This window comes from Oncorhynchus mykiss, chromosome 23 (assembly GCF_057628025.1).
Source record: "Oncorhynchus mykiss isolate SJ-2025 chromosome 23, ASM5762802v1, whole genome shotgun sequence".
NCBI classification, from domain to species: domain Eukaryota; kingdom Metazoa; phylum Chordata; class Actinopteri; order Salmoniformes; family Salmonidae; genus Oncorhynchus; species Oncorhynchus mykiss.
In genome coordinates, this window is record NC_143044.1 from 14197276 (window position 1) to 14221662 (window position 24387).

At 39.2% G+C, this 24387-nt stretch overlaps 1 protein-coding gene across 1 annotated transcript in view; it reads left to right on the top strand.

Moving 5' to 3' along the window:
* The window catches only part of LOC110502464 (protocadherin-15-like), a 98963-nt gene that overhangs the window by 34613 nt on the left and 39963 nt on the right, over positions 1-24387 (top strand). Inside the window, exons 4-6 of the mRNA XM_090218050.1 lie at positions 4672-4781; positions 14097-14237; positions 17629-17756. Coding sequence (XP_090074176.1) covers positions 4672-4781; positions 14097-14237; positions 17629-17756 — 379 coding nt within the window. The remainder of the gene's footprint in view (positions 1-4671; positions 4782-14096; positions 14238-17628; positions 17757-24387) is intronic.

Below are 24387 nucleotides of genomic sequence, written 5' to 3' on the forward strand. Positions count from 1 at the left end.
CCATATCCTGATTCAGCCACAACACGGAAAAACATAGGATATTAGTTCTTCAGGTCCCATTGATAATAGTCTTGACGGGAGGTTGTCCAATTTGTTCTCTGGTGAATGTATATTCACCTACAAAACAGAGTTCAATGGCAGTCTAAATGCTGGCCGACGTGGTCTAATCAATGGGCCACAGCACCAGAGGTAGGCCTACACAGTAGTATAGTGTTAGCCTTAACTAGAGTTACAGACATGCTAACCTAGCCCAACCATTGCCTTGCTACTTTTCCAGGGGCCCTTATATTTGTTTATATTCTAACAAGTCCCAGAGCCATTACCACACAGCAGCAACTCATTAGCTTCCATAACATCAAACTTTTTATGGCTGCAGGGGCGGTATTGGGAAGCTTGCATGAAAAGGTGCCCATTGTAAACGGCCAGCTCCTCAGTCTCAGTTGCTAATATATACATATTATTATTAGTATTGGATAGAAAACACTCGAAAGTTTCCAAAACTGACAAAATATTGTCTGTGAGTATAACAGAACTAATATTGCAGGCAAAACACTGAGGAAAATCAAAACAGGAAGTGGCTTCTATTTTGAAAACTCCATGTTCCATAGCCTCCCTTTGCTGGATTTAAAGGGATATGAACCACATTCCTTTTCCTATCGCTTCCTCAAGGTGTCAACAGTCTTCAGACATAGTTTCAGGCTTTTATGTTGAAAAATTAGCCAGAACGGTAACATCGCGTCACATGAGTTTTGCTCGCACAACAGAGTTTGGACAGCCATTATTTTCCCCTCTCCTACTGTGAAAGACATTTGCGGTTGATATATTATCGATTCTATATTTTAAAAACAACCAAAGGATTGATTACAAAAAACGTTTGACATGTTTCTGTGGACATTATGGAAACTCTTTGGAATTTTCGTCTGCGTTGTCGTGACCGCTCTTTCCTGTGGATTTCTGAACATAACGCAACAAACAAACAGAGGTATTTTGGATATAAAAATAATCTTTATGGAACAAACGGAACATTTGCTGTGTAACTGGGAGTCTCGTGATTGAAAACATCCGAAGATCATCAAAGGTAAACGATTAATTTGATTGCTTTTCTGATTTTCGTGACCAAACTTCCTGATGCTAAGTGTACTTAATGTTTTGTCGTGCGATCGATAAACTTACACAAACGCTTGGATTGCTTTCGCTGAAAAGCATAATTTCAAAATCTGACACGACAGGTGGATTAACAAAAGGCTAAACTGTGTTTTCCAACATTGCACTTGTGATTTCATGAATATAAATATTTGTAGTAATATTTATTGAATGTAGCCCTATGCTATTCAGCGGTTGTTGATGACACTTATCCCGATATCGGGATTGCAGCCATAACAAGTTAAATGGCTTGTCATTTAGTCTGTTGGTCTTTGCCAAGTCTGTCTCAGGTATTGCTGTTAAACGATCTAAAAAGAGCACACTTAAATCGGATTGATTCATAAGTGAGCATAAAGTGGAGGGTCTCTAATTATAACAAAAGGGTATGAAAGGCTTAGACAGCAAGTTGTGAATTGGTACTGTAATTTATTCACCCTTGCTTGCTTACTAATGTGATACTGGAAGTTGCTCAATGTCAGAACCTAATGTTCAACATGTTATGTCCATGCTTTGCATGAGTACACAGGAAGTTACAGTATGTTGTCTCACTGGAAATGTTTTGATTTCTGTACATGCTGTATTAAAATGACCTTATATACACAGACACATCTAAGACACCTGATATTCACTTTTAGATTGCAGTGCATTTGGAAAGTATTCAGACTTTTTCCACATTTTGTTACATTACAGCCTTATTCTATGTTTAGTTGAGCAACCACTGTACAGAAAATAAGGCACTTACTTTGATAGGAACGCACACAAGTTAAAGTTATTATTTGAAAGGAAAACAACAATGAAGGTAATTCTTGGACCAGCCAGAAAATATGCCAGGGGGGAAACGTTTGTGCAAGACTGCGCAAATGTCTGCATACTTGATCTGCGGAAACACTGGTGAATTGCTTTGGCTCTCATCAAAGAAAGGAAGTGTGTTCGGTTCAGTAAAGCCTCAATCCTAAATTGTCCTCAGCAGTGAAATGGGCTACTTCTATATGAATGAATGAGGAGGGAGAACACACCTCAATTCAAACTGTTGTTAGAAAATAAAATGTAGAAAATAATTTGAATTTGACAAGTTGAAACATAGCCCGTAGTAAATCGGTTTGAGGGCAGTGGGGGTTAACTATTGCATAGCAATCACATTTTGGAACAGTGAGTGCATTCTGACATCACACCGTTCGAGATATTAGGAACTCACATATGAAAAGGTTATTTTTTTTATTTCTAATGAACCCATCCACCACCCTCCGTCTTCCGATGAAACATATATTTTATGCTACATACTGTATACATACATTTTCCATATACATATTTTATATACATGGTACTTTTATATACAGAAATCACATAACAATAATACATTGCCAAATACAGTGCCTTGCGAAAGTATTCGGCCCCCTTGAACTTTACGACCTTTTGCCACATTTCAGGCTTCAAACATAAAGATATAAAACTGTATTTTTTTGTGAAGAATCAACAACAAGTGGGACACAATCATGAAGTGGAACGACATTTATTGGATATTTTCAACTTTTTTAACAAATCAAAAACTGAAAAATTGGGCGTGCAAAATTATTCAGCCCCCTTAAGTTAATACTTTGTAGCGTCACCTTTTGCTGCGATTACAGCTGTAAGTCGCTTGGGGTATGTCTCTATCAGTTTTTCACATCGAGAGACTGAATTTTTTTCCCATTCCTCCTTTCAAAACAGCTCGAGCTCAGTGAGGTTGGATGGAGAGCATTTGTGAACAGCAGTTTTCAGTTCTTTCCACAGATTCTCGATTGGATTCAGGTCTGGACTTTGACTTGGCCATTCTAACACCTGGATATGTTTATTTTTGAACCATTCCATTGTAGATTTTGTTTTATGTTTTGGATCATTGTCTTGTTGGAAGACAAATCTCCGTCCCAGTCTCAGGTCTTTTGCAGACTCCATCAGGTTTTCTTCCAGAATGGTCCTGTATTTGGCTCCATCCATCTTCCCATCAATTTTAACCATCTTCCCTGTCCCTGCTGAAGAAAAGCAGGCCCAAACCATGATGCTACCACCACCATGTTTGACAGTGGGGATGGTGTGTTCAGCTGTGTTGCTTTTACGCCAAACATAACATTTTGCATTGTTGCCAAAAAGTTCAATTTTGGTTTCATCTGACCAGAGCACCTTCTTCCACATGTTTGGTGTGTCTCCCAGGTGGCTTGTGGCAAACTTTAAACAACACTTTTTATGGATATCTTTGAGAAATGGCTTTCTTCTTGCCACTCTTCCATAAAGGCCAGATTTGTGCAATATACGACTGATTGTTGTCCTATGGACAGAGTCTCCCACCTCAGCTGTAGATCTCTGCAGTTCATCCAGAGTGATCATGGGCCTCTTGGCTGCATCTCTGATCAGTCTTCTCCTTGTATGAGCTGAAAGTTTAGAGGGACGGCCAGGTCTTGGTAGATTTGCAGTGTCTGATACTCCTTCCATTTCAATATTATCGCTTGCACAGTGCTCCTTGGGATGTTTAAAGCTTGAGAAATCTTTTTGTATCCAAATCCGGCTTTAAACTTCTTCACAACAGTATCTCGGACCTGCCTGGTGTGTTCCTTGTTCTTCATGATGCTCTCTGCGCTTTTAACGGACCTCTGAGACTATCACAGTGCAGGTGCATTTATACGGAGACTTGATTACACACAGGTGGATTGTATGTATTTTGCTGCACTGAAAGTAAAGGGGCTGAATAATTTTGCACGCCCAACTTTTCAGTTTTTGATTTGTTAAAAAAGTTTGAAATATCCAATAAATGTCGTTCCACTTCATGATTGTGTCCCACTTGTTGTTGATTCTTCACAAAAAAGTACAGTTTTATATCTTTATGTTTGAAGCCTGAAATGTGGCAAAAGGTCGCAAAGTTCAAGGGGGCCGAATACTTTCGCAAGGCACTGTATAAACTCTTTAATCCCACCCCTCAGCCACTCTCAGCCCACCCCATGTACAGTATCACCATAGACCACCCTTGTTTGGTTTCGAGGTTGGTCTGAGATTTGCCTCTATTCAGCAGTTTCATCCAGAGCATCATGGCATTTGTAGCTCTTTATAATAGCCACATTAGCAGCTAATTATAATTTAATTTTGGGAGGGTAAATACAGCAAATATATTGATAAAAGTCAACTTGTCCAAGAGAGATGTACATGGGTATCAAAACAACAGCCTACATGAAAACACAGCCCTTATTTTAAGTGTTTTTAAAAGATGTCAACATTTTTACTTAAAGACACAGACTTAATGTGCACTGGAACTTGTCAGGTTTAAATAAAGTGCTAATTGCTATTGTAGAAACTTGTAAAAGTGTGAATATGGTTTTGTTTAGTGAAAGTTTTGTATGTGCCATATTCAACAGTGTGTCTGCTAAATGTGGTGGGAAGGAGCATACTGTCAGATTATTATTTTTTTCACAATTGTTTTTCTCAGTGGAACTTCTCAGTGGTAAAGTGTCCAGGGATATTTAGTCATGTCCGCTCCATCTCTGTCTCTGTCTTTGTCTGCAGGTTTGCTCCTGTCAGTGAGCTGTCCCCAGTAGGCAGACCGGTGGGCAGCATCCTGGCAGCCGTCATCAACCAGACCATCTTCTACTCCATCGTGGGAGGAAACGAAGGTGGTAAGTGCAGACATTACCCCCTGGTGCCAAAGATAGAAGAAACACTCACCAAAATAGGAAAACGTCATATTTCTGTTTATTGCAATAACATACAATCTATTGAATAATGTACAATCCATTCTACAAAAATTGGATGCACTTTACTTGTGTTACAATTGCATCCAGGGAAATCAAGAGTGGAGACGTGCAAATGGTTAGCTTCAGTCTAAACATCAAAGGAGGGAGGTATAGAGGAGAGATGAGCGGCTGCCAATTATGAAGGCCAGTGATTTCTACTCTCCTGAAGTAGCAGCCATGAAGAGTGCTTCTCAGGGAAGGGAGAACAGGTGGCTGAGACCACAGTGGAAGTTTTATTTTATCACAGTCTATTTCCATGTCTGTGAAGTCAATGTCAAATCAAATCAAATCAAATCAAATGTTATTTGTCACATACACATGGTTAGCAGATGTTAATGCGAGTGTAGCGAAATGCTTGTGCTTCTAGTTCCGACAATGCAGTAATAACCAACAAGTAATCTAACTAACAATTCCAAAACTACTGTCTTGTACACAGTGTAAGGGGATGTGCGATAGTCTTTATTAATGTGTGATGCACAGTCTACTCCTGATTAATGCATTGACTTGGGAATGTCCCAAATGTGTGCTTTAAACTTGAGCATCTGGAACTAATTAAATGGAACTGTTAAACAGAATGTGCACCTACAATACAGCAGCTGGGTGCAAAAAGTTTTTAAAAAACAAAAAAAAACAAGAGGTTATCATTTTTGTGGTTGGCCTTTGTTACACCAACAGACAATATTTAATGTTTTACCTCTCAGATGTTATGTCTCCTATAAGGGGGGCTGTGAGTGGTCCAAATGACATTTTGGTGTACAAAGCGCTCTGTGAACTTCATAGAGTCCTGTGCCTTATAGTGCCAGAAAACCCAATTGGTGCGCTCTCTGTTACCATTCTGTCAGTGGAGCTGACTTGAACTGTCAGATTTCAGACCCCACATTTGCAAAGAGTGATGTGTCACATTTTCTGACCTACCCAGAAAAATAGTAAATTTGCTCTACCTCTGAGTGATGGAGCCCAGCCTGGTAAACAGGCGTCAGTCTAGCAAATCCCACAGTTGTGGTGTCATCTCACTGTGATATTCTCAGCCGGATTTATGTCTCTCAACATGAAAAAATACTACAGAATTTCATATAATTGAAACAAGACCACTTTATTTGTGTCACAGAATAATAAAATCACTTTGTGCATCAAATCAAATCAAATGTTATTAGTCACATGCGCCGAATACAACAAATACTTTTACCCATCTACCAATATGTGCCCTTCTTTGAGAGGCATTGGAAAACATCCCTGGTCTTTGTAGTTGAATCTGTGTTTTAAATTCACCGCTCGCCTGAGGGACCTTACAGTTAATTGTATGTGTGGGGTATAGAAATGAGGTAGTCATTCAAAAATCATGTTTAACACTATTATTGGACACAGAGTGAGTCCATGTATTGATCACATGTTTATTGATCACATCTTTGTTCTAAAGCTGTATCTGTACCCATTGGAAGCAGTGATCTAGGAAAGCCAAAGTTCCAAAAACTGGTCCTAAAATATTGTATAAAAGATCATGCAAAATATTTTGCTGTGACTCTCATTTGGATGATGTTAAAAATATTTGTTGGTCTCATGTGATTAATAATGAGCATCCAGACACTGCCCTTGATGAATTTATGAAATTGCATCTTCCAATTATTGATAAACATGCACCTGTTGAGGCTCCATGGATTGATGACAGACCTCTCCCATCTTTACAACCATTGAATCTATATGTTTTGACCATGACAGTTTACAATCTAAAGTAGCACCAAGTTAGTCTCCTCAAATTGTTCAACAGCCATACCATTCATTACCAGATTCAGCTGAGGTATAGAACTTAGGGAATGATTTGTACAATGCTTTTTATTTTAGAGATGTTCAGGACCAGTTTATTACTGGCCACCCATTCCAAAACAGACTGCAAGCCTTTGTGTCTATGTATACCGAGTATGTCCACATCTCTTGTCAGACCATTTTATTGCTAAACTTCAGGGTAATGTAAAAGTAGTTTTTTTATTGATCCAATACATAATATAATACATAATACACGTATCATCATTTGGTTTTAATCCAGAGAGGTTATAAAAAGTATCTAGATCCTCTATGAGGCTGTGGAGGGATTATAATTGTGGATTTAAAAGAAAACATGAATCATCAATGCACAATGTCACCTTTCTCTTTAAGCCAGGGATTTATAATACCTTACTATTGTTGGATCTAATTTTAACAGCTAACAGTTCGATATAATAAATAGATATGACGATAGTGGACAATCTTGTTTTACTCCACTTGACAGTTTAAAACTTTCTGAGATGTAGCCATTATTTTTCATATTACACCTAGGGTTACTATACATAACTTGAATCCATTTTATAAGAGATTCTCCAAAATGGAAATATTCCACACATTTATATATAAACTCCAGTCGTAATTTATCAAAAGCCTTTTCAAAGTTAAAACATGCTAATAATGGTCCCCTGAGTAAATAAAAAACAGTTTGCGCAACGTCACTACAAAATATCTCAAAAGTTACGTGTAAACTTTCCCAAAACATTTCAAACTACTTTTGTAATACAACGTTAGGTATTTTTAAACGTTAATAATCCATCAAATTGAAGACGGGTCTATCTGTTTTCAATACAGGAGGATCACAAACTACTACTTTTTTAGTCTTGCGCAATTCTCAAACTACACATAACGTTACCCTGATCCAAGATGGCCGTACTTCTTCATTACACAAAGGAATAACCTCAACCAATTTCCAAAGACTGGTGACATCCAGTGGAAGCGGTAGAAACTGCAAGTGCCTTAAAAATCTATATTCCCAATGAAAACTCATTGAATAGACAGTGACCTCAAAAAAAAGAAATTCTGAATGGTTAGTCCTCTGGGTTTTTCCTGCTACATAAGTTCTGTTATACTCACAGACATGATTCAAACTGTTTTAGAAACTTCAGAGTGTTTTCTATCCAAATCTACTAATATGCATATCTTATATTCTTGGCATGAGTAGCAGGAAGTTGAAATTGGGCACGCTATTTATCCAAATGTGAAAATGCTGCCCCCTATCCCAAAGAGGTTATTAACCTCTTACAGCTACCCCCCTACTTTTTTCAATTTCCGCCTGAAGACATACCCAAATCTAACCTAGCCTGTAGCTCAGGCCATACCCAAATCTAACTGCCTGTAGCTCAGGCTCAGAACCAAGGATATGCATATTCTTGATTTCATTTAAAAGAAAACACTCTGAAGTTTGTGTAAATGTGAATTGAATGTAGGAAAATACAGTATAACACAATAGATCTGGTTTAGATAATACAATGAAAAAAGCATACGTTTTTTCATTTTTATTGTTGTATCATCATCTTTAAAAGACAAAACAATCATTCAGATAGGATGATGGGGACAATTTCAGTGAAAAACATTAGAGGGCAACAGTACATTTATCATGAAGTCACCCAGGTGTCCCACACAAGTAGCCCAAATGTATCCAAGTGGCCAAATTGGTGAAGTTATACATTTTGAACGGAATAACTATATACAAAATACCAAAACAGCCCCCCAAAAAATGGAGAAAAAACATGAAAAAATATATATACATTTACAAAATAACACTTTCAATATTTGGAAGACCCTCAGTCCTCTACACAATATTGTGCTGCTGATGCCAGGTGCCATAGCAGTCTCTTTCTGCTGTAAAGCAGAGGGTCACCAAGCATGTGGTGCAGTTGATGGGGGGCTTCATTTAGCAAAGAACACAGCGACGCCTCCATGCTGTGCCATTTTGGCCCTGAGGCACATCCATGCCTGCAGAAATAAATTTGGGCAGATGAACATCACTTGTGGCAGGAGCTGGATGAACCAGCTTCAGTGGGGGATGGACACCTTGGCACTGGGGGCTCCCATTCGGAGTCAGTGTCACTGTGAAAGAGTGTTAGTTTCACATATGAGCCCTGTAACAACAGGTATAATAAACAGATATATATATATAGAGTACAGGGAACATAAGGTTGAATATATTATTATAGACCTGCTAGATCTACTGTCTCATTTATATTATGATAGACCAGCTAGATCTACTGTCAATTTTATATTATGACATTTCAGCTAGATCTACTGTCTTTATTATATTATGACAGACCAGCTGTATCTACTGTCTCCATTTCACTTTGGCCATTTTTGTGGGCCTTATTAATTTCAAACAACGGCATTGGCATAAGAAAAACTTACCAGCCCAAAACGATGTCCTCTCCGTCAAAAAATATTCCTCCATTTGGGAATCAAAGCTATGCTAGCTAAATGAATCGTCCTCCAACAATCTCTGTCTCATTTTCCCGATCAATTTCTTCTAAAATTGTGTGTACATCTGTATATCTAGACTTAGATTTAGCTTTCCCTGACTTAGTCGCCATACTGATTGATATATAAACAGCTGAAGATGCGCTTTACCAAAAACGGGTTCTGTGCGCCTAGAGGTTAAATACCTACAGTTGAAGTCGGAAGTTTATATACAGTTAGATTGGAGTTTCAAAATGCCTGAAGGTACCATGTTCATCTGTACAAACAATAGTACGCAAGTATAAACACCATGGGACCATGCAGCCGTCATACTGCTCAGGAAGGAGACGCGTTCTGTCTCCTAGAGATGAACGTACTTAGGTGTGAAAAGTGCAAATCAAACCCAGAACAACACTAAAGGCCCTTGTGAAGATGCTGGAGGAAACAGGTACAAAAGTATCTATACCCATAGTAAAACGAGTCCTATATCGACATAACCTGAAAGGCCGCTCAGCAAGGAAGAAGCCACTGCAAAAGAAACACCATAAAAAGCCAGACTATTATTTTTCAATCTTCAACATCGAAATGCTACCAAATTTGTTTTACTGAAACTTTTTACGAAGGATGGAGTCACTCATGAATCACTGAACAATATTTTGAAATAGGAAGTACTTTAAAACCATATTATAATCTCACACAATAATACTTGTGTAGCTTGTAGATTTGATAAATTCTCATATATTTTTTTAAATAATCTTGGATCATCATTATTTGAACAGTACAGGTTAATAAACCATATGTGTTTATGGTCCAATAACGTATGTAAAATCATCCATCTACCTTGAGGATCTGTTTGGACAATTTGCACATTTGGATCAAAATTACTGTTACTATTAATATACCCCTTTTGAATTTCTTTGCCGATGGGAGAAATATATTTTGACAGCCCCAGTCCTTTTTCCACAAAACTTAATTTAAAATTGTTGAATGAGTTTCCTGTAAACAATAGATATTATATTCCTTCTCTTTTAGCCAGGTAAAAACTGATCGTCTTTTCTTATTATCTGCTAAGCCATTACAAATTGAAATGGCTATACTTATTTCACAAATTATCATAATGAGAAACAAGTTTCAATTATATTTATCATAATATATGTTTGTAAACGTGCCATTAAAAAGTAACATAATGATTGAGTGTCTATATAGCTGTACCATAATATTTGCATTGCTACTAATTAAACCTCCAATTGTTCCCCACTATTCCACCTGCTAAAACCCCTCCTCATGCCGAGTTGGGTTATCATCCCAATGAATGGCAGACCCCCCCCGAACCCCCGGATCCCATGGCCCCAGAGAGACCGGAACCCATCCTTCGAAAAGAGCACACAGTGCCACCCACAGAAAAGCAGTAGATCAAACGCCAAAAGCGTTTCCATTTCCCTCACCTCAATTTGTTTTAAATATAACTATTAAAAAAATATATATATATTTTAAAATCCTGTTTATCTTAATTTCCTATAATTAGCTATTCATATTTGTAGGAATGTAGACAGTTTATTGTTACTGCTTACCAGTATTGCCATTACAAACATTACATTTTGGCAAGCAATTATTATTTTAGCAAATAATAATTGTGATTCATCCAATGTTGTCCCTAACATATTTTACTCCCTCGTAACAGTTGTGATATATACACACACACACTCACACACACACACACACAAACACACACACACACACACACACCCACACACACACACACACACACACACACACACACACACACACACACACACACACACACACACACATACACACACACACATACACGCACACACACTCATAAACACTCAACCCCTTTCCCCCACAAACAACCATAGACTCAGATGCTCAACAGTTGCACCATCCCAGAGCCCAAATCAAGAAGGCCTTGTTCACGAATGCATATACAATTGCAGCTGTATGAGAAGGCCTGCAAAACTGAGCAAAAATGGGCAGAAATGGGGAGATTTGATTAACCATTGTCACGTGATAGAAATCAGATATACCTCCTTCCTCTGAAACACCCACACATTGTCCCCTGTTGTGACCATATTCCCAAGCATCTTCGTGCAGTCAGACCTCTTATGATTTTGTGCCACCAGTGCCACAATAGTATGGTCCCTCTCTGAATGTCAGTGTGACCCCCTCCCCATGGGTTATTGCTGCTAGTGTTGCCAGCACTGCCACTGCTTGGGTGTGGGCATCCCCACCGGCTAGGTACAATATCATTTACAAGATCAAGATCATTAAGGTTCTCATTAGTAGCTTTGAGAATTTCCTTGTATATTATGCTCTCCCATCAGGGGGCTCTGGATTTGCAGGACCAACACTGCCAGGCAGGCTCAGAATCTTGAGGGGGTGGTGCTTCTCTAGAAGGTCTCTGACCCCATTTTGGCTGCATACAGGCAGCTTACAGCAGGCCCATAAAACAGATAGGGACTTATCTTTGGAGTCTGGGTCATTAATGTGGGTGTCTAGGGTATAGGGTTGTGGACCGTTCCATCAAGATAGGACCATAAATAAGTAAATTATATGCATCTTTTTTTATTGTTCCACAATTGTAGGACAATAAATACAGACATTATATGTAGAATTTATTTTAAAATGCAGTACCAATGTGATAGGACAATAAATAAACAAATTAGATGGATAAATATTTATAAAATGTACAGTGGGGCAAAAAAGTATTTAGTCAGCCACCAATTGTGCAAGTTCTCACACTTAAAAAGATGAGAGAGGCCTGTAATTTTCGTCATAGGTACACTTCAACTATGACAGACAAAATGAGAAAAAAAATCTAGAAAATCACATTGTAGGATTTTTAATTAATTTATTTGCAAATTATGGTGGAAATGGGGTTTTATCCCTCATCTGCACAAAATTGAAAGCTCTCTCACAACCCCTGCTCTCAGATATACATTGGTTCTGGGATATGCAGCCATTTCCTTTCTCTCTCACTTAACGCCACTTTTTCCCAAACACCAAAAAGCACACACCACACCTTCCATCACCATACATCCACACATACCCACATTATTTCTGCTGTGTTTTTATCTCCACTATGTTGAATTTGTACTTTTTGTTCCAATTAGTTATATTTGAAGAAAGCTTTTCTTTCTATTTTTTTTTATTATTAAAATCCCTACCATCGCTAGTATTGTGTGGTCCATTATTCACCTCCTCTATGAGAACTTTGTCATTTTTAGAATAGGCATGCAGTAGTCTTCTTGACTCTGAACATTTGGTTATCAATATACAGTTTATCGACTATGAGAACTACGAATTTCCCTTTCAATCTATTTTCCTATAAGATTGTATACAGAACTTTGCGCCGTTCTGTAATTTCCTTCAGCAACTGATCATTCATGTCGATTTTTGTGCAAAGAAGTCTGTTACACAGTCTTTTAACCATTATTTTATCTTTAAAGAAAGCAAATTTGGCAATGATTGGGCGTTCATACCTCTGCCCTCTCTGTCTGAAACGTTGTACACGTTCGAGTTGGATTTGGTCAATAGCTTCACATGAGATCTGAAGCGCTGTAAGGAGGAACTCTCTAACTCCGCATTCATAAACTTCACCTTCTTTCTCTGGGATATTGGAGAAAGTACCAGATTTTCTCTCATGGATCTAGTCTGTATGTCAAGTCAGGCTTTTCTCAAAACGATGTTCTCCTTTTGTAATTCATTAACTGTTCATTAATTGACTGTCCCTTTTGGCTTGTTTGTATCTTTCCCCAATGTCGCAACTTTTTCATCACTCACCTCGAGGCTTGCCTTCAACTCTTTTATATCCTTAAGTGACTAGTTCAAGTATGCCCAGTTTGTCATTTATTGATTTTAGCAGATCGGTTTTGACCTTTACCATTCCCGGTGGTGAAAATATTAAATCATCTGTGTCTGTAGAAGAGTCACGTTTCCGTTTTGAAATTGGTTCCCTTGTTTTAATGTCCGTCATGTTTGGGTGTTGCTTGTTTTCATATAATTTATCAATAAATTTGTCTAGTCTTATGATTTGTTTTGTGTTGTTATTCAGATTGAAGATTATTACCCACCAGTTTGTGAAGTGCTAATATTTAGTCTAATTTATCGATATTGAATATTACGTTTTTATCTTGAGGAAATCTACACTGTTGCGTTCAGTCCGCTAGTCTGAATATGTCTGAATATGAATGTTAAATTATCTGACAACAACTCTGGTGGACAATCCTACAGTCAACATGCCAATTGCATGCTCCCTCAAAACTTCAGACGTCTGTGGCATTGTGTTGTGTGGCCAAACTACACATTTTAGAGTGGCCTTTTATTGTCCCCAACACATGGTGTACCTGTTCAATGATCTTGCTCTTTAATCAGCTTCTTGATATGCCACACCTGTCAGGTGGATGGATTCTCTTGGCAAAGGATACGTGCTCACCAACAGGGTTGTAAACAAATTTGTAAACATAAAGGTTTTTGTGCTTATTGGAACATTTATGTGATCTTTTATTTCAGCTAAAAACATATAAAACAAAATAAAACATAATATAAAAAAAGTATAATACCACTTTGACTTTATGTGATATTTTGTGTATGCCAGTAACAAAACATCTTAATTTAATACATTTTAAATTCAGTCTGTAAAACAACTAAATAAGAGAAAAAGTAAAGGGGTGTGAATAGTTTCTGAAGGTACTGTACTTGAGCTTGTGTCCTCAAATGTGAGTACACCTCAGCAATTTATAACTATTTTTTACCAGAGAGGTGAGTTCCAGACCTTTCTAAAACTATGCAAAATTACCAGTTATTGTTTATGGCCATCTCAAATGATGGTTATATCTATTTAGGTGTAAATCTCAATTTAATCCAATGTTGATCCTGTCAGAGAGTGCTTCCAATACCTCCTCATATTGTTTGTTTTCTTGTTGGTTGCAGGTGAGTTCCAAGTGAATAACCGGACAGGTGTGATCTCCACAGCTAAGCTTCTGGATTATGAGACTGTTACCAGCTACGTGCTCAGGGTCCAGGCTGACTCCATGGCCGTGGTCAAGGCCCAACTGCGGGTTCCCTCCAAAAGTAAGACAGGGATATTGAGCTAGACATAGGGGGCTGGGATGCTACATCAGTTAATCACATTTCCGGCTAGATACTGTGGTTGACGTTTGTATCATGGTCCTAAGAGGAGGTGTCACATCAGAGAAACCCACTTCACCTCACTTATCTCTGCAATTATTGTAATACAGACCAGGGCACCTTGCTGTCTAATTTGTATTTTTATTAAAACCTTATTGAGTTCAAATAAACAAAACAGAACAGGGCGTAATTGTCAGAGTCCAATTAACATCACTACACATGCAGACACACACATGCGCGCACACACACACACACACGTTTAATAAAGCAGAGTCAATTATTAGAATCAATTTAACCCATAAGAGTCTAAACCCTGTCTAAGCCTGGGGAGAGGTTCTACTAAGCTATACTGAATAGTTTTAAGAAGGTCATACTAAGGATCATTTTGCTATTTTATTTAGAATTCTAAGATCCCTTGAAGTATAAAAATATATTTAAAAAAAATGTGTTGATGAAAAATGTTATTTGTCGTGCTATTGAATAACAGATTCACTACATGCAACAACAGATAGTCCCTCCCCCCCAAAAATCTAAAATGAAGTTTGTTCCTATATCTGAGAGACATAAGAAAGACCAGGAAACCTAAACTATATATATATATATATATATATATATATATATATATATTTAACCCCTTTTTTTGGTCCATTTTTTCAACTGGTACCGGGGGACCTTCAGATGAGTCTTGTGAGGCCTGTGGGAGTCCTAGAGCAAAACAACTGACATATAAATGTTTGTGAGAGCTGTGCCGACTTCAGATGAATCCTAAGACCCTTGTGGGGGTTGTACAGCAAAACGGAGAACACCGTCGTGTTTGAGAGATCTCGTCTTTCCATAAAGGGGTCAAACCATTCGTACGCTACAGATGGTTTTGTGAGAAGACCGATTTTTCAGGATGTCTCATGGTCTGACAAACGCCGCTCTAGGTCTGTCACTTTTCACCCCAGATGCGGAAGTGCTACATAGGTTGATGCAGTTGATTGAGATTGAGATGCATTTATTGCAAAACTAACATATTTTTTATGGGGATTTTATTATTATGCTAATTATATACATTTCCGTGGGGGTGCGGACATCGACCTTCGGGGGTTAACACATCTCCCCGAGCCCCACCACTTCTTTCCTTAAATGAAAATGCACTCTACACACACTCGAGCACTTTCTGCCATGGTTTTCTTTATGTAAATGTGTGTGTGTGCTGCATTTCTCTCTGTGTGGTTGTATACACTTGCAATCATCTGTTTGTGAGGGTTTGCCTTTACTGCAAAGTTACCAATTTCCCAGAAGACCACAACAGATGAGAAAAAGGTGAGAAAGAGAGAGCAAAAAAGAAAAGGGTAGAAACTGTGCAGTGTGCAAACCTCGCTCCTCTCCCCCCTGGCTTTCCCTTTGGCTCTCACATGGTGGTGTTTGTACCTGTGATTTGATGTACTGTGTTTTTGTTTGTCCTATTCCCTCTGCTCATTCTTAGCGCTATGCCACATCACTTTAAAATGTTGTGCACTAATAGAAGACACATTTTCTTTGACAGTGCATTTTTTTTCCTAAGTGTAGGGTTGTGCTATGTTTGTTCATACTGTATTTGTACTGTATATGAATAACTGTGACAAATAGATATGGAGCAGTGGAGAATCCTCAGAGAAGGAAAGGGAGGACTATCCTCCTCAGTGAGTTTCATTAAAAAAATATAGTAAAACATTTAAAGTTACCCTTTTGAGATAAAACTATACTAAATATATTAATTATCACCAGATAAATTATAAAAATATACTGTTTTACAATGAAGGTCTACAGTAGCCTGAACAGCACTCTGTAGGGTAGTACCATGATTTCAATACAAAACCTAGGAGACTCATGGTTCTCACCCCATTCCATTGACTTACACAATAATTATGACAACTTTCCCATGACGTCCTCCTACCTATCAGAACTCTTGCAGCATGAACTGACATTTTGTCTTCTCAATCAAAGGATCGGCGAATGAATATAGTACTGAAATCATAAGCTACAGCTAGGTAGCACTGTGGTGTGTAACATGGTGAAAAGGAGAAGCAAGAGAGAGATAGATTTTGTCAATTTTTTTCAGTTTCACTTACTTAGTGATCCAGCTAGCTAGTTTAGCCTACTCAAACACCCTCCTCAAACAGAGGGATGCTATGTTAGCTAGCTGGCTATGACTATCCAACACAACACTGGAACTCTTCCAAGTCAAGGTAAACTTTTGGTTTTTCAAATATATTGCCACCGGGGCCCGCCGGTATAACTGCTTTGCTGACTATACACTGTAAAGTGCAGTAACTTTACAGTGACTATACTACTGTAAAGTTACTGCATGATTGTAGCGGCTTTACTAACACGTTCGTTTTATTAGCTATGTTGACTATGATGTTATTTTAGCTAATATGGCATCAACAATGTTGGCTGTGTGTATCAGTTATGATATGGTTTGACATGGAAAGTTTTTTTTGCTTGGTCACATACAGCTGATGTGTTGTGTATTGAGGTCCACAAACAAAGGGAAAAGTTGAGAGGAGAGTGCATAGATGCGAAAAGGAATACAACATGGCTGCTATGAATGTGAACTGTGTTTACGCGTGACCAGGGGTGTATTCATTCCACCAATTCTGTTGAACATTTTTTTTAAACAAAAGCAAATGGAAAGAAACAGGGATAAACATACCTCAATTTAACCAATAGAAACTCTCATTTGCAACTTTTGGACTAATGATTACACCCTTGATCAGCTAGATGCAGGCAAGAGTGTGCAAGGCTGTATTGAATGTGTCGCTGTCTGTCCATGTGTCACTGTCTCCTCAACATTTTCTCTTGACCTGTGTGCGCCTACACTGTAATTCATAGGCTAGGTTGTAGCAATCTCATAAGCATCATGTCGTAGCCTAAACCTATCAATGTTACTTTGAACTGGGTGAATGTAACATGAATGACAGTCATCCAATATGCTGTAATAGAAATAAGGCCATGCTCATTAAAAAAATAATTGTCCTCCCTCGTCTTAAACGGCACTGACTGCCACTAGTATGGAGTGTGTTCACCCGTACAACAAGCTCTTTTTCCTTGAGGACAACCAGGCATATGAATGGAAATAGCAAAAGGAGCACATATTTTATTATTTATTATAAACTGGAACCTGTGTGTTGGACTTTTATTTTGCAATAAAACTCCCCTTCCCAACCAAAACTTATTCTTCTAAACTATGGTATGTACTGTAAAGGATTGAAAATAAAAGTTATGTGCACTTGCTGCCCTGTTTGTCTGGATAAAACGACATGCTTAATGACAAAAATGTGACTGTGTCCCTCCTCTAACTCTGCAGCCAACACAGCCAAGGTATATATCGAGGTGCATGATGAGAACGACCACCCGCCTGTCTTCACCAGAAAGTTCTACATCGGTGGTGTGGCTGAAGACGCCAACACCTTCTCCTCTGTGCTGAAGATAAAAGTGAGAAAAGCTAATTCCATCCCCATCCTCCCTGCCGGTTCCGTTCTGTTTGGTCATGGGTGCACAATTGATCCGATCGAGTCTATGAGCCAACAAGGTGAAAAGTCTGTCAATGTACCCTTGAGCAAGGCACTTAACCCTCATTTTCTCCAGGGGCACCATACTTATATGGCTGACCCTATAAAAAAACTATTGTCACCTATATGGTGTATGTGACAATAAAACATTCTATATATATATATATATATATATATATATACGTATGTAAGTTTGGGGTCACTTAGATTTTTCCTTGTTTTCCATGAAAACATACATTAAGTGAGTTTCAAAATCAATAAGAAATATTGTCAAGACTTTTACAAGGTTATAAGTATGATTTTTAATTGAAATAATAATTGTGTAATTCAAACTTTGCTTTCATCAAAGAATCCTCCATTTGCAGCAATTACAGCCTTGCAGACCTTTGGCATTCTAGTTGTCAATTTCTTGAGGTAATCTGAAGAGATTTCACCCCATGCTTCCTGAAGCACCTCCTACAAGTTGGATTGGCTTGATGGGAAGCTCTTACATACCATACGGTCAAGCTGCTCCCACAACAGCTCAATAGAGTTGAGATCCGGTCACTGTGCTGGCCACTCCATTATAGACAGAATACCAGCTGACTGCTTCTTCCCTAAATAGTTCTTGCCTAGTTTGGAGCTATGCTTTGGGTCATTGTCCTGTTGTAGGAGGAAATTGGCTCCAATTAAGCAAAATTGGCTCCAATTAAGTGAAATTGGCTACTTTTTACCCTGTACAAATCTCCCACTTTGCTACCACCAAAGCACACCCAGACCATCACATTGCCTCCACCATGCTTGACAGAGGGCATCACGCACTCCTCCAGCATCTTTTCATTTTTTCTGCATGTCATGTTCAAAATCAAAAATCACATTTATTTGTCGTATTCACATGGTTAGTATATGTTAATGCGAGTGTAGCGAAATGCTTGTGCTTCTAGTTCCAACAATGCAGTAATGACCAACGAGTAATCTAACCTAACAATTCCACAACTGCTACCTTAAACATACAAGTGTAAAGGGATAAAGAATATGTACATAAAGATATATGAATGAGTGATGGTACAGAACAGCATAGGCAAGATGCAGTAGATGGTATCGAGTAAAGTATATACATATGAGATGAGTAATGTAGGGTATGTAAACATAAAAGTGGCATAGTTTAAAGTGGCTAGTGATACATGTAGTACATAAAGATGGCAAGATGCAGTAGATGGTATAGAGTACAATATATACATATGAGATGAGTAATGTAGGGTATGTAAACATTATATTAAGTGGCATTGTTTAAAGTGGCTAGTGATACATGTTTTTACATCATTTTCCATTATTAAAGTGGCTGGAGTTGAGTCAGTATGTTGGCAGCAGCAACTCAATGTTAGTGGTGGCCGTTTAACATTCTGATTTCCTTGAGATAGAAGCTGTTTTTCAGTCTCTCGGTCCCTGCTTTGATGCACCTGTACTGACCACGCTTTCTGGATGATAGCGGGGTGAACAGGCAGTGGCTCGGGTGGTTGTTGTCCTTGATGATCTTTATGGCCTTCCTGTGACATCGGGTGGTGTAGGTGTCCTGGAGGGCAGGTACAGTGCCTTGCGAAAGTATTCGGCCCCCTTGAACTTTGCAACCTTTTGCCACATTTCAGGCTTCAAACATAAAAATATAAAACTGTATTTTTTTGTGAAGAATCAACAACAAGTGGGACACAATCATGAAGTGGAACGACATTTATTGGATATTTCAAACTTTTTTAACAAATGAAAAACTGAAAAATTGGGCGTGCAAAATTATTCAGCCCCTTTACTCTCAGTGCAGCAAACTCTCTCCAGAAGTTCAGTGAGGATCTCTGAATGATCCAATGTTGACCTAAATGACTAATGATGATAAATACAATCCACCTGTGTGTAATCAAGTCTCTGTATAAATGCACCTGCACTGTGATAGTCTCAGAGGTCCGTTAAAAGCGCAGAGAGCATCATGAAGAACAAGGAACACACCAGGCAGGTCCGAGATACTGTTGTGAAGAAGTTTAAAGCCGGATTTGGATACAAAAAGATTTCCCAAGCTTTAAACATCCCAAGGAGCACTGTGCAAGCGATAATATTGAAATGAAAGGAGTATCAGACCACTGCAAATCTACCAAGACCTGGCCGTCCCTCTAAACTTTCAGCTCATACAAGGAGAAGACTGATCAGAGATGCAGCCAAGAGGCCCATGATCACTCTGGATGAACTGCAGAGATCTACAGCTGAGGTGGGAGACTCTGTCCATAGGACAACAATCAGTCGTATATTGCACAAATCTGGCCTTTATGGAAGAGTGGCAAGAAGAATGCCATTTCTTAAAGATATCCATAAAAAGTGTCGTTTAAAGTTTGCCACAAGCCACCTGGGAGACACACCAAACATGTGGAAGAAGGTGCTCTGGTCAGATGAAACCAAAATTGAACTTTTTGGCAACAATGCAAAACGTTATGTTTGGCGTAAAAGCAACACAGCTCATCACCCTGAACACACCATCCCCACTGTCAAACATGGTGGTGGCAGCATCATGGTTTGGGCCTGCTTTTCTTCAGCAGGGACAGGGAAGATGGTTAAAATTGATGGGAAGATGGATGGAGCCAAATACAGGACCATTCTGGACGAAAAGCTGATGGAGTCTGCAAAAGGGAAAAACTTTCAGTCTCTCGATGTGCAAAACTGATAGAGACATACCCCAAGCGACTTACAGCTGTAATCGCAGCAAAAGGTGGCGCTACAAAGTATTAACTTAAGGGGGCTGAATAATTTTGCACGCCCAATTTTTCAGTTTTTGATTTGTTAAAAAAGTTTGAAATATCCAATAAATGTCGTTCCACTTCATGATTGTGTCCCACTTGTTGTTGATTCTTCACAAAAAAATACAGTTTTATATCTTTATGTTTGAAGCCTGAAATGTGGCAAAATGTCTCAAAGTTCAAGGGGGCCGAATACTTTCGCAAGGCACTGTAGTTTACCCCCGGTGATGCGTTGTGCAGACCTCACTAACCTCTGGAGAGCCTTACGGTTGTGGGTGGAGCAGTTGCCGTACCAGGCGGTGATACAGCCCGACAGGATGCTCTCGACTGTGCATCTGTAAAAGTTTGTGAGTGCTTTTGGTGACAAGCTGAATTTCTTCAGCCTCCTGAGGTTGAAGGCTGCTGCGCCTTCTTCACATCTCTGTCTGTGTGGGTGGCCCAATTCAGTTTGTCCATGATGTGTACCCCGAGGAACTTAAAACTTACTACCCACTCCGCTACTGTCCCGTCGTTGTGGATAGGGGGGTGCTCCCTCTGCTGTTTCCTGAAGTCCACGATCATCTCCTTTGTTTTGTTGATGTTGAGTGTGAGGTTATTTTCCTTACACCACACTCCGAGGGCCCTCACCTCTGTAGGCTGTCTCGTAGTTGTTGGTAATCAAGCCTACCCAGTACCCAGTTGCACAGGGCGGGGTCAAGACCCGGGGTCTCGAGCTTGATGACGAGTTTGGAGGGTACTGTGGTGTTAAATTCTGAGCTGTAGTCGATGAACAGCATTCTCACATAGGTATTTCTCTTGTCCAGATGGGTTAGGGCAGTGTGGCTGCGATTGCGTCGTCTGTGGACCTATTTGGGCGGTAAGCAAATTGGAGTGGGTCTAGGGTGTCAGGTAGGGTGGAGGTGATATGGTCTTTGACTAGTCTCTCAAAGCACTTCGTGATGACGGAAGTGAGAGCTACGGGGCGGTAGTCATTTAGCTCAGTTACCTTAGCTTTCTTGGGAACAGGAACAATGGTGGCCCACTTGAAGCATGTGGGGACAGCAGACTGGTATAAGGATTGATTGAACATGTCCGTAAACACACCAGCCAGCTGGTCTGCGCATGCTCTGAGGACGCAGCTGGGGATGCCGTCTGGGCCTGCAGCCTTGCGAGGGTTAACACGTTTAAATATTTTACTCATGTCGGCTGCAGTGAAGGAGAGTCCACAGGTTTTGGTAGCGGGCCGTGTCAGTGGCACTGTATTTTCCTCAAAGCGAGCAAAGAAGTTATTTAGTCTGTCTGGGAGCAATACATCCTGGTCCGCGACGAGGCTGGTTTTCTTGTGTCTGATCTGTTGAATTGCAACTCTACTTTGTCTCTATACTGACGCTTAGCTTGTTTGATTGCCTTGCGGAGGGAATAGCTACACTGTGTATTCGGTAATGTTTCCGGTCACCTTGTCCTGGTTAAAAGCAGTGGTTCGTGCTTTCAGTTTCACGCGAATGCTGCCATCAATCCACGATTTCTGGTTTGGGAATGTTTTAATAGTTGCTGTGGGTACGACATCGCCGATGCACTTTCTAATGAACTCGCTCACCGAATCAGCGTATTCGGCAATGTTGTTGTTGGACGCAATGCGGAACATATCCCAATCCACGTGATCGAAGCAGTCTTGAAGTGGGAGCTTCCTGTCATAGTTTCTGTCTGTAGGCTTGAAGCATCAAAATGGAGTCGTGGTCAGCTTTTCCGAAAGGAGGGCGGGGGGGGGGGGAGGCCCTTATATGCGTCACGGAAGTTAGAATAACAATGATCCAGGGTATTACCAGCCCTGGTTTCACAATCAATATGCTGATAGAATTTAGGGATTCTTGTTATCAGATTAGCCTTGTTAAAATCCACAGCTACAATGAATGCAGCCTCAGGATATGTGGTTTCCAGTTTGCATAGAGTCAAATAAAGAATGTTCTCGTTTGTGATCCGAACACCTCAAACTTAGATTTGTCTGTCCACAACACTTTTTTCCAATCTTCCTCTGTCCAGTGTCTGTGTTCTTTTTCCCATCTTAATCTTTTCTTTTTATTGGCCAGTCTGAGATATTACTTTTTCTTTGCAACTCTGCCTAGAAGGCCAGCATCCCGGAGTCGCCTCTTCACTGTTGAGGTTGAGATTACTATTTAATGAAGCTGCCAGTTGGGAACTTGTGAGGAGTCTGTTTCTCAAACTAGACACTCTAAAATACTTGTCCTCTTGCTCAGTTTTGCACCAGGACCTCCAACTCCTCTTTCTATTCTGTTTAGAGACAGTTTGCATTGTTCTGTAAAGGGAGAAGTACACAGCGTTGTACTAGATCTTCAGTTTCTTGGCAATGTCTAGCATGGAATAGCTTTCATTTCTCAGAACATGAATAGACTGATGAGTTTCATAAGAAAGTCCATTGTTTCAGGCCATTTTGGGCCTGTCATCGAACCCACAAATGCTGAGGCTCCAGATGCTCAACTAGTCTAAAGAAGGCCAATTTTATTCCTTCTTTAATCAGCACAAAAGTTTTCAGCTGTGCTAAGATAATTGCAAAGGGTTTTCTAATGATCAATTAGCCTTTTTAAAATGAGAAACTTGGATTAGCTAACGCAACGTGACATTGGAACACAGGAGTGATGGTTGCTGATAATGGGCCTCTGTACACCTATGTAGATATTCAATTAAAAATCAGACGTTTCCAACTACAATAGCCATTTACAACATTAACAATGTCTACACTGTATTTCTGATCAATTTGATGTTAAACAAGGACATTTTTAAGTGACCCCAAACTTTTGAACGGAAGTGTGTGTGTATATATATATATATATATATATATATATATATATATACACATATATATATATATATATATATATATATTATTTTTTACAGTTTCATATCGTCATCGTCTCCTTCCCTCTCTCCTCTCTCCATTCCTTTATTCACTGGTGGAATCTAAAATAATGATGAAGTGACCCATTAAACGGTAGCCAAAAATAGCCAAAAAAGTAGCCAAAAAAGTATATTGTCATGAATCTTACCCTGGATGCAGAACTGAGCGATTTACGCTCGATGGGCCAGCTGCAAAGTCAAAATTGGCTATATTTTGGAATACAAAACAAAACAAAAATGTGCTTTTTGGTCTGAATTTAAGGTTAAGGTTAGGTTTAAAATCTGATTGTATGACTTTGTGGCTTTTCCAGCTAGTGACCACTCTGCAGAGTTGCCTCCAGAACAAGATTAATGAGAAAAACGCTAACTTGCCTTCAAGAAGGTTACCAAATTCATAATTTAGCTCTATCAACATGAATAAGTAAGGTATACTCTTCTACCACATATAAAATGTAATTTGAATATGTGAAAACATTTACTGTAGGCCTATTTCAATATCGAGGCAATATTAGGCCCAACATATATGTTGTAATATTACATTTACAGCAATACAATATGCCTCATGGAATCTGTGGCATTATGTTGTATGACAAAACTGCACATTTTAAAGTGGCCTTTTATTGTCCCCAGCACAAGGTGCACCTGTATAATGATCATACTGTTTAGTCAGCTTCTTAAAATTCCACACCTTTCAAGTGGATGCATTATCTTGGAAAATGAGAAATGCTCACTAGCATGGATGTATACCAAATTGTTTACAACATTTGAGAGACATAAGCTTTTTTTTGATGGGGGGGTCTTTTCTTACCAACACTTTACATGCTGCGTTTATGTTTTTGTTCAGTGTAGAATTTGATATTAGTCCTGTTTTGATGCGTTGCTTGTTTGATGGTTTAACTGAGGGCA